Raw genomic sequence first — 11375 nt, forward strand, 5'->3', positions numbered from 1 at the left:
GCTTTCCCTTACAAAAGTGCCCAGGTCTATAGACATCATCACGATTGTAGCATAATCCATGAGCTCTTATTTTGTCCATGTCCTCTTAAGAAAGTCTTTTAACTATAGGGGTTTGTGGATTGTACTTTTGTGTAGGGGTGAAAATTGACTTGGGAGTGGTGGGTGCAAATTTTGGTGAAGTAAGAATTGGTTTGGGTACAAAATATGTAGAAGGGTACTGTCTACTTGAAGTAAATGGTCTATTGAATGACTTGGTGAATGGTTCGGTGGCAGCAGCTGTTAAAGATAGCTTTTGTTCTTGTAGTATAGCTAGAGAAAAAGCATCTGATAGGGTTTGAGGGTGAAACATAGAAACATATTTACCTATTTCATTCTTTAAGCCACTTAATAAACTCATAATGAAGTAAGATTCATTAAGGGATGGATTCATTTTAAGCATCAATACTTTGAGTGATTCAAACTCTTCATAACATTCATCTACAAATGATTGTTGTACTAATTTGTTAAACCTACCAACAAAATTCTCATCCACAGGATTTTCAAAACGAGCACATAGATGTGTAGCTAGATCATGTCAAGTTATTCTATGTCTATTAACTTGAAAGTTTAAAAACCACTTTTCAGCCTTATCCTCAAGGTAGATTGCAGCAATATCAACCTTTTTGTGTTCTTCAATGCCATGGAGTTGAAAATATCGCTCAGCTTTCTGAATCCAACCCCGAGGATTGCCACCATCAAATCTTGGGAAATCCAGCTTAGGAATACGGTGTGAATACATGGGTTGACGGTGGTGAGATGATCAGATTTTAATTGTTGTTGTAGTAATATAAGATTCAAACTCTAAGATTTGTGAAGACTAAATTTAAAGGTTTAATGAAAATAATAAAATATAGCTACTGGGACTAGGATTCCACCGAATTCATATCATAAGGCTCAATTATTCATTCTCAACAATTATCGCTCAATAAAAATAACATAGACTCTTATTTTGCCAAAGTAGATTCTCAAAATATTAGTTATAAATCGTAAGCATGGAATATCAAACATTTAAGCAAGCATGATCCATCAAATAAAATAATAACTAATTAATTCAAATCATAATTCTATTTTAATTAGTGCAAAAGTCATATAGAAAATAAAATAAATTTATTCATGTATGAAATTCGGCTTCCTCCGTCGTCCCAGTGTTGGGGTTTAGCTCATTAGGTTGGAAACACGCTCAAAAATATAATTCATAGATCAAAAGGTGCTTTTATTGAAGAAGAGTAATAATATAGTGACTCTGCAACGTTGTATTGGCGTTACAGACGTCACCGTTACAAGAAATTGTTGCAAATTCAAAACAAGCGTGCCAAATTGACTGTTACGAGTACTGTTAATAAACGAAAGTTCTCTGCGACAGTCTGTAGGCGTCAAATGTTCTTCTTCTTCTTCTTCTTCTCTGCAGCAGCAGAGAAATCTGCTTTGCAACCCTTTGTTCTTCTCCCCAACTCTCGATATCTTTCCTATGGACCTCAACACTTTATTTATACTCAAGAGGGCTGAGAGATCAAACATAATAACTCTATCTGATCTTCTTTCCTTTCTGCTGCTGCATGGGAATAATTTCTTTTTATTTGATCTTCACGCGTCTTCTACAGCTCAACACACTCCCAACAAGATTATGCACGTATGTTTATCCAGTATAAGTCGCCTCAGCACGCAAAATCCTCCAAACATATCTCAACTGACTCATGAAAGACTTGAGATATCCTCGTGTCCTGTTTTTCTCCTAACCGTGAAAATATTCTTCTTTCCTTGAATCCAACAGACTTACCGTTCCTTTTTCATCTTAACAGGATATCTCCAATTAAAATCCTCGAGAAAATCTCACGGAATCAGCCACAAATCATCCACAGAAAATCACGGAAATTTAAACCATTATATCTCATACTCCTCTGTTTGTATTTATCCGACTATCCAGCCAATTTTAACCGTTTCTATCACTCTTACCAACCCTGTTTGTCCGAATAGAGTCAACACAATGAATTCCAGTGATTGAGTTTGACTAAAACTCTCCCAAATTCTTCGAAAAAAGTACGCAGTTTACTGCAACCAATTTCCCGCCAATTTTGGAATTTGAACGATGAAGATTGGTGGCCTCCTAACCAGAGTAGGGGTGCGAATAGCAGTTGGCACATTGGGGTGAAAATAGTAAAAAAAGGTGTCCCTTAGTAATTGAGGTGCCCTTATCCAAAACTAAGAGTCCGAATAACACGTGTTCTCCGGGTGCAAATAACATTTTTCGAGCCAATTCTCCACAAGAGCTTATTCTTCCAAAAACAACTAAAACAAGTTTATTAGTGATAAAATGAGTCTCAGCTAATGTAGTTATGGGTGAAAATGCGCCGCACTTTCGTGCTCATCATGAGCGAAACCCTGATCATCAATATTAAGTATATTATATCCACTAGCATCTTTAGCATGAGCTTGATGTTGGTTGTTGTAAGGTCTATTGAATAATCTCACTAGATTGCGATTGTTTTCCTGTAAAGAGCTATTGAGATTGGTTGCCAGAGAATTAAACTTGGCTGCTAGCTCGGTTGAGAAGGTATCGAAATTTGATTGTAGTTTGGATTGAGAAGCTTTCAATTGAGCCACGTCTTCCTCAACTGCCTTCAAAGTCATTGGAAATTTTTCTTTAATGGATTTCGAACAACTTTGATGCCAATTGTTGTGATAACACAACGACTAGACAACAAATTGATAGAAAAATGGGATAAAATGGTGTTGAACACCTCCTGAATCGAAGATCCATGCCAAAACTCTGTGCAAAGCAGCCAAACGGGTTTGTTTCATTAACTTTTCAGATAGATTCAACACAGGGTTCTCTTACAACTTAAATGACCAATAATTAAACCTAATTCTTACACAATGGATGAAGAGCACGCGTCCTCTATCAAACAGACAGTAGTAACCAATAACAAAATTGATAAACACACCCAGTTAGTTAATACAGGCAGACCAACGGGACAGCCCTTACTGCAGAGAATGCAACATGAATTTGAAGGTAGTTTTTTAAGTAACGATAATTTGTATTATCTAACGTAATATGATTGTCGAATATGAATATCTTCCAGGAGTATGACCACATAAGTACAACTCACGACGTCTAACATAAGTTGTGATTCCAAGATCAAAGTCAACAACTATGAAGATCATTAATTGAACAAGGATGTGAGGATGTCAACGTCATATAACAAGATTTTCTCATTCGTAATGACTTTGTTGATGTTATTATCTAGATAGCATACACCTGATTATAACTAGTAAAGTCTTAAATAGAGACACTATAAAGTAGAACTAACATGTGCTAATCAAGGATTGACCTCCACCTAACTTTGAGGCTAATGGTTCATATTTATAGTAATCATGAAGACAAATCCTACATGATCTAGTACATCTCAAAGACCGTGGTCGCTATGTTACAACTCTTACTATGTGTGCGTTAGTTATGATGATTTGGCACGTTAATGCTTTATGTGAATAATGGTATCCATATTTTCTTTTATTTATTTTTTTACTTTTCTCTAAACATAAAAAATTGGGGTAAAACTGATCCCGGTTTTGTTCTTCAAGTCTGGTACATGCTTGTTTGTTTTCTTGCATTTGTTCATATATGTTGCATTCATTCTTTCCCTTTGCATTAGTTGGGTTTTGTATGGAAGGGTAAATTAATACTCTGGATATCTATTTACATGTTTATAAACGGTTATTTGTTCATTCAAATTCTGTATTTTTTTCTTTATTTCTCCATTCATGTTTTTCTTTTTTTTATTATTATAACTGTCCGTGCTCGTGCTATTTTTCATTGTAAATGTATTCTGATCTTTTTGATGTTGATTGTGGCCTACACTTTGGTTTGTCGTTTTTGTTGTTTTGTATACAGTTCTGAATACATTTAGTATACTTCATTCCCCACGTTTTTAAAAGTCTTTCTGGTGCTACTATTTTCAATAAATGACGAACCTCAAGAATTTAATGACTTTTCTTCTTGTTTTATATTAGATTCACAGGGTTTTTTTTTACTAAAGGGAAAAATAGATTAGAATGATCTTTATGTCACCAAAACAGTGACACAAGATAAACAAAAAGTTACAAATAGTGTCAATGCATCACTGCATTCCAATTACATAGCAGAGTGGATAATTAAAATCCTGAAAAAAATTGCGACTTCAAACCCCAATTGAACATCAAACATTTAATCTCCTTAATCAGCTAATCCAAATCTTTCTTCACATTATTATGAATTCTTGCATTTCGTTCATTCCAGACACACCACCAAATTGCAAATGGCAAGATACTCCAGATTTTCTTTTTTCTGCTTCTAGATCTTGTCTGGCATCTATCACCCCATTCCCAAAGGTTTGACTTCACATTTCTAGCTAAAACCCAATTGATGTTGAAGCTTTTAAGAAAATATACCCAAATATCAAAGACAAACTTACAGTGCAAGAACAGATGCTCATTTGTTTCTAGACAAGCTTCACAGAACACAGGTGGGATCTTGCACTAATCCAGCATTGTATAAATAATTAAATGTTGATGCGCCATTGAAGCATAGAGTCCAGACAAGAAAAGATACCTTTAAAGGCACATTTGAATTCCACAACTATTTATCAGGGAAAGTTAACAAGCCACCAGTTTCAAGAGCAGCATAAGCATTAGCCGCTGAAAATTCTCCTCCACAGCGCCACTGTCTTGAATCTTAATTCACCGGCCTAGAAGGATCTCCAATAATCTGCAATAAATTTGCCACCTCCAACACCTCCTGCTCATTTAAAGTTCTAGAAAAGTTTGGAATCCAGGCACCTTCAACAGGGATCAAATCATTTACCATAGCATGTTTCTGTCTTGTAATATGAAAGAGTGAAGGAAAAAGTTGTTTCAATGGAAATTCCCAAATCCACACATCTTCCCATAAACGCATACACACACCAGCACCAATATTCAGTTTTGTTCCATCCTTCACAAAGTCTCTAGCTTTCAAAATTCCAGACCAAAGATTGTGACAAACTGAATTCCTTGTCATAGAAGGAAAAAAAGCCTCCACAACACCTCCAAATTTTTGATGTATAATTCTTCTCCATAATGCAAACTTCTCTTAACCATATCTCCAAATCCATTTAGAGTGCAAAGCCTAGTTCATAAACTGCAGCTTCTTAATACCAATACCACCTCTACTTTTAGGCAAGGAAGTTCTTGCCCAAGATACCCAGTTTCTTTTTTTAGTAGAATTGGTTGATCCCCAAAGAAAATTTCTGATAATTTTCTCAATTTCTTTAGAAACCAACACAAGAATTTGAAACATTGTGAGGTAGTAGATAGGTAAGCTAGAGAGCACACTCTGAATCATTATTAGCCTTTGACCGTTTGATAAATATCTTCTTTTCCATCTTGAAAGTTTTTGCTGCAGTCTATTAATGATATCATTCCAAATAATTTTGTTTTTGGACTTACTGCCAAGAGGAATACCTAAGTAGTTCAGTGGAAGTTGAGACACAAAATATCCAAAAATGTCAGCACAAACTCCAGCATTGTGTAATTGACCTAAGCCCACCATAGTAATTTTTCTATAATTCACTTTAAGACCAGAAATAATCTCAAAACCCATCAGAACATTTCTCAAATTTTGTATTTGTGTATCATCATCTTTAAGACAAACAATCAAGTCATCAGCAAATTGAAGATGAGTTATTAGAGTACCTTGTTGGGAGACAGAAAATCCAGCTATAAGACCCTCATCTGCAGCTTTTTTTATCAATAAAGAAAGCACCTCAGCTATTAAGATAAATAAGAAAGGTGATATTGGATCACCTTTTCTTATTCCTTTTTGACTCTTAAACATGTCAGTTGCTTCCCCTTTTAAAAGAACTGCAAATATCGGTGTAGATATGCACCATTTAATCCATGACCTCCACTTAACCCCAAAGCCAAATCTTGCCAGAGTGATACCCACACAATTCCAGTTAAAATTGTCAAAAGACTTCTCAAAATCAACTTTGCATATTAAACCAGTATCTTGCTGTCTTATTTTAGAATCAATAAGTTCCGAAGAAATTAGAATATTATCTTGAATCTGTCTTCCATGGATAAATGCCCCTTGAAAGTCTGAAATTATATTAGGGAGTACCAGTTTCATTCTCTCAGCAAGCAATTTAGATGTAACTTTATAAACACTCCCAATTAAACTAATTGGTCTAAAGTTATGCAAAGACACAGCTCCATTGCATTTGGGAATGAGAGTCAAATTAGTGCAATTAATCCTCCAATCCAGCATACAAGTATCTTCAAATTCTTTCACTACCAACATGAAATCTTGTTTTATCACACTCCAAGCAACCGTATAAAATTCTATGGTAAAACCATCTGGCCCTGGACTTTTGTTAATTCCAAAATATTGAATCATAGAATACACTTCTTCTTCAGTAAAAGGTTTCTCCAACTTTATAGTGTCTCCAACTGAGATTGTAGGCATTATAAGCTGACAAAGCCTGGTCTCACTTTATGATTTTCAGTAAATAAGGAAGAATATAAATTCTTTGCTTCAGTAGCAATATGCTTCTTATCATAAGTGAGAGCACCATCAACTGACAGGCAAGAAATAGTGTTGCACTTATATTTGAAATTAGCCAGTTGATGTAGGTAAGCAGAATTCAATTCACCTTCTTTAAACCATTTCTCCTTTGCTCTCTGATTAGCTTTTCTAGCTATATTCATTGCAATTGAAGAATGATGTTGTTTGGCTTGCTCCCTCTCCACTATATCCATCAGAAAGACCCATAACATCTTCTAAAGAATCCAGAACATCAATGGTAGACTCTAAATTATCAAGCTGAGAATGCAAATTACCAAAAGTACTTTTCTGCCATTTTTTAATGAAAACTTTTAAAGCTTGGAGCTTCTTAGCAAAGATAAAAATAGGTTTGCCAGTGAAAATTAAAGAATTCCACCAAATTTTTAGGTTAATAAGAAATTCAGGGTGAGATAATATGAAATTATCCAACCTAAAAGGAGATTTAAACTTATCACCTGAGTTACAACACAATAAAATTGGTGTATGATCAGAGACTGGTCTTATAAATCTCAACTGAACTGGTGCAGGACAATGCTCACTGAAATCAAGAGATAAGAGAAATCTATCTAACCTGATAAGAAAAGGTTGTTGTTGAAAATTAGTCCAGGTAAATCTTCCACCTGCCATTGGTAAATCTATTAGAGAATATTTGTTAACAAAGGCTCTAAAAGATCTTATATTCCTCATAGCACCACCAGGAATGTTTCTCTCATCTTCAGATAGAATGGCATTAAAATCACCTCCAATTAGCCATGGTTCATCAAAAAGAATTCGAATGTCTCTCAATTCTTGCCAGAATTGATTATAATATCCCGAATCAGAAGCACCATAAACTGAAGTAAACAACCATACAAAGTTATCAGAAGCATTTCTAAACTTAATGGAAACTGAAAAAGCACCTATCAATTGATCTTCCATATGAACAATGCCTTCCTTCCACATGACTATTATCCCTCCTGAAGAACCTTCTGAAGATAAGTATATATAATTATACCTATTGCTCCCCCAGAGAGAACGAATGAGACAATCATCAACCTTCTCGGTCTTGGACTCCTGAATAGTACAAATAGTTGGGTTATGCTTCAAAATAACATTTCGAATTGCAATTAGTTTAGAATCATGACCTAAACCCCTTATGTTCCAGCTCAAAATCTTATGATCCATCAGCATCAATAAAATCCCTAGAAGAAATTGGATTAAACGCAGAATCCAATTCCAAATTCTCAGTTTCAAAAGAAACATGTACTGCTTCAATCTGTTCATCATCCTTATGTAACCGACTATTATCAGTAGCTTCTTCTGGATCAAAAGATCCTAACCCATCCACGTCTTCTTTCATGAGAATTTCCATATCCGTTACTGGTCTTAAGTCTCTGATAATGAGTTATTGAACTATTAATCTCATATTTGGATGATCAATCGAGATACCCAATTTCTTATCGAAACTTAGCTAAGCATCAATTTTGGTATTCAATTTTGTAGTTCAATCCTGTTTGTTCTCTGAGATAGAGTGAAATGATCTTGAAGAACATAGATTTTGACTATCATTATCATTTAGCTTCGAACTCGTCAAAACTGGATGAACATCCAACGGATTCCTAGCACATCTATCTTGAGTAGATGAAACGTTGTTAGGTAGAGATATCGAACTCGAAGCATCATTTCTTGTACCGGTCAAAATACGGATCGGTTTTAGCTGTACTGGATCATGGGAAGGAGTTCCCATCAAAATGGTAGGACCGAATTCATCATTAGAAGACATCCCCCCATCTGGCCCATATCTTGATTCAATACACTAAAGTGGTTCGGGTTATGGGCAGGAGTTCCCATCAAAATGGTAGAGCTGAAACCCATAGGTAACGCTCTCCCCATCTAGCCCATATCACGACCCGAACCCGAACCCGCTTTTTTGTTTCGAACCGTTACCCACAGAATACATATATCACCCTCTGTGTCAGGTGTTGAAATATTATATGCAGGCAGGTTACCCCTTAGTTGTTTATCTGCTACTTTCCTCCAAACCAAATTTAACCTATTTACCGTCGAGTTTGTAGTTGAGGAAGAATTTGAATTTGAAATTGACAGAGACTTATTTTCAGGCGAAAATGAAGCTTTATAAGAGGTAGCCAAATTTGTCGAGCTAGAATCATGGGAAGTAGATCTTGACTGAGTTGCAGATCTGTGCTGAACTTCCTCCTCATTTACCACCACTGACTTGATCTTATGAGGATCATGATGACTCTTCTGATTTTCATCCAGATGTTCTTGCAGCCACTTTATGCTCAACCGATGACCTTGAAAGTTCACGGCCACAGGGATTTTACAGAGCACAGTCGAGACTTTTATTTTGCAGCAATTCAGTTTGTCCAGGTTTAAAGTAGACGAATGAATATCTACTAATTTACCCCATGAAGAAACTATTGAATGAAAAGAATCAGGATTCCAAAAATTTAATGGTAAACCACGGATCCCTAACCAGTGTGTTGTATCTCGGTTTTTAGCTTTGGAGATTAGAGCATCATCAAAAGACCACTGACTTAAAGAAACTTTTGATTTACCAATAGTGAAAATCTTTTCATCTCTAAAATAATTGAACACCTCTATTGATCTAGCATCGAAAAAGGCTAATTTTCCATTGATAGCTCGGAGGTTCAACTTTCCCGACCAATTAAAAGCCTTCATAAAACCTGCAGATATGTTATTCCATCCATAGTGGAAATTTTGAATCTTTACCGCAATTTCAAACACTCATAATGGTTTCATCTGCCAATGCTGCAAATTCTCCTTCAGAGGTGGATACTCAGTAGCCCCCAAGATGAACTCCTTCCGATGAACAACAGAGGTTAAAACTGAAGCCCAAAACGATTTCCAAGTTGCACCTTCAAACCCCGAAGGGATACAAATTAATCGTTGTCGAGAATCCTTATCTGGATTAAATCTTGAAATATTCAGAAAAGACCCAAAATTTTTTGATTGCATCTCGATTAAAAATACAACTTGGTTGAATCTTCTAGTCCATTTGTTAGGCTTCCCATTTAGAAAGTTAATCGCTTCCAAAGTTTTCTCATGAATCCATGAAACCGCATTCTCTGGAATCAAAATTCAATTACTAACACCTTTAAATCTCTCCAATACCTTGAGTAATCTATCTTTATCTTTATGAACCTAAGAGAAATCAAAAGATTTAGATTTTAAAAAGAATCGTTGTTGAGGAAGACATGAATTGAAAATAAAACAGGAAAACTTAAACAAAAAAATGGTTACACAGAACTCTACCATCCAATAAATTCCGGACCTAAGGGGAAGGATCAAAGATCCGTCCTTGAACAGTGGAAGTTCAGATTAGCACACTTCTACAATGATTTGATCACATGGATCAAACCGAGTAGAAGGCTGAGTTCTTCAGAGGAGATCGCCATTTTTTGATTCTCCAGGATGTTCGGAGAAGAGAGAGGATTCACAGGTTTTGGTATATTTTTTATGTTGCTTCCCATCCTTATTCACAGCTACTACTAACGTTGTCTTATGATACTTCTTTATAGGCCTTGCTTGATCTGGACTCTCATTGGGGTTTACCTGAGAAGCTTGTTGATGTAGATAGGAAATTCATAGCTCTGGAGCTCACGTTGAAAATTGTGTTTGCTCTTCAAGATTTCCCCATGACTAGTAGTGGGCTAGTGAGACGACATTTTCCAAAGTGTTTCAGTTGTCAGACCATGTATCTTGTGGTACCACTGCTGTAACTACTCGTTTATAAATAAAAGATATAAACACGTCATTTGAGAAACATTATACTAAGTTCCTCGAGGCTCACGATTGTTTCAATTGCATGTGTGATCTCCAATCAATGCACTGTGACTTACTTTTTTCGTGATTATCCCTACGAGAAGTCCTTGATTGACCGATGTTCACCGGTTGCTCGCTTGTGTGCAACTTGTAGTTTTAACTTAATTTTCTACTTAATATATTCTTATGTAAATAGAACTTAACTATTTGTTGTTGCATTTGAAATAAAATAAGTCTTCTTCCAACACTTTATTCAATCTTGTATTTGTTATTTTTTATTTGATGTTTAGGTTTCAAATTGTAATCTTTTTGTTTCTTTTACTTGCTTGTTTGATTTCTTTTCCTTGTCTATGTTAGCTTACTCTCTTTCCGCTTTGGCTCAATGTTAAATTACTCATTTGCGTCGTGCCTTATTTTTGGGAAGATTCAGTTGTCCCTTAATATACCATCCCACATTGCACGAAAATAGTTATCATTTAATATCTCAGAAGTTATAGTTATTATGACACTCTCACATACAGACACGTATCTGCGAGTAGGTAACATCCATCGCTGTCGGATGATCTTTATTAATTTTCTCCACTTATTGGTTGGTATTTATTATGCCGCATACGCACTGCAGGGAAGTAGCAATCCCCCTTTATGTAACCTTCATAAGACCTCAACTTTAGCCGTTTTGCCACCCTACCAAAACAGAGAAGTACAGAGAAGGAGAAGAAGACGATAAACCAACTAACCAAAACAGAAGAAGAAGTTATTTTCACTAAACGCTTACACACGCCCCGTGTTTCAACCTACCGGCTCAGTGAGTCGACTGAGTCACTTCTCATTTCTCTGCTGAAAAAAACTCATTTTCACATGCCTTTATTTGACTTGCAGAGACTCCATTAGCTGGGGCTTTAGGAATGAATCTTTATCACTTGTAACCATATCAAAACACCATCCATGCAATTGATAAACACACTTGAATTTC

General features: G+C 35.8%; 1 protein-coding gene across 1 annotated transcript; it reads right to left on the minus strand.

The window, feature by feature from the left end:
* Nucleotides 1-6516: 6516 nt before the first annotated feature.
* LOC113290825 lies at nucleotides 6517-7967 on the minus strand. The gene is made up of 4 exons (XM_026540419.1): nucleotides 7863-7967; nucleotides 7188-7669; nucleotides 6892-7046; nucleotides 6517-6800 (listed from the first exon to the last, which is right to left on the minus strand). Exons 1-4 carry the CDS (start codon nucleotides 7965-7967, stop codon nucleotides 6517-6519), a joined length of 1026 nt encoding a protein of 341 aa, XP_026396204.1.
* Between the last annotated feature and the right edge of the window lie 3408 nt (nucleotides 7968-11375).

Source organism: Papaver somniferum, chromosome 6 (genome assembly GCF_003573695.1).
Source record: "Papaver somniferum cultivar HN1 chromosome 6, ASM357369v1, whole genome shotgun sequence".
Classification (NCBI taxonomy): domain Eukaryota; kingdom Viridiplantae; phylum Streptophyta; class Magnoliopsida; order Ranunculales; family Papaveraceae; genus Papaver; species Papaver somniferum.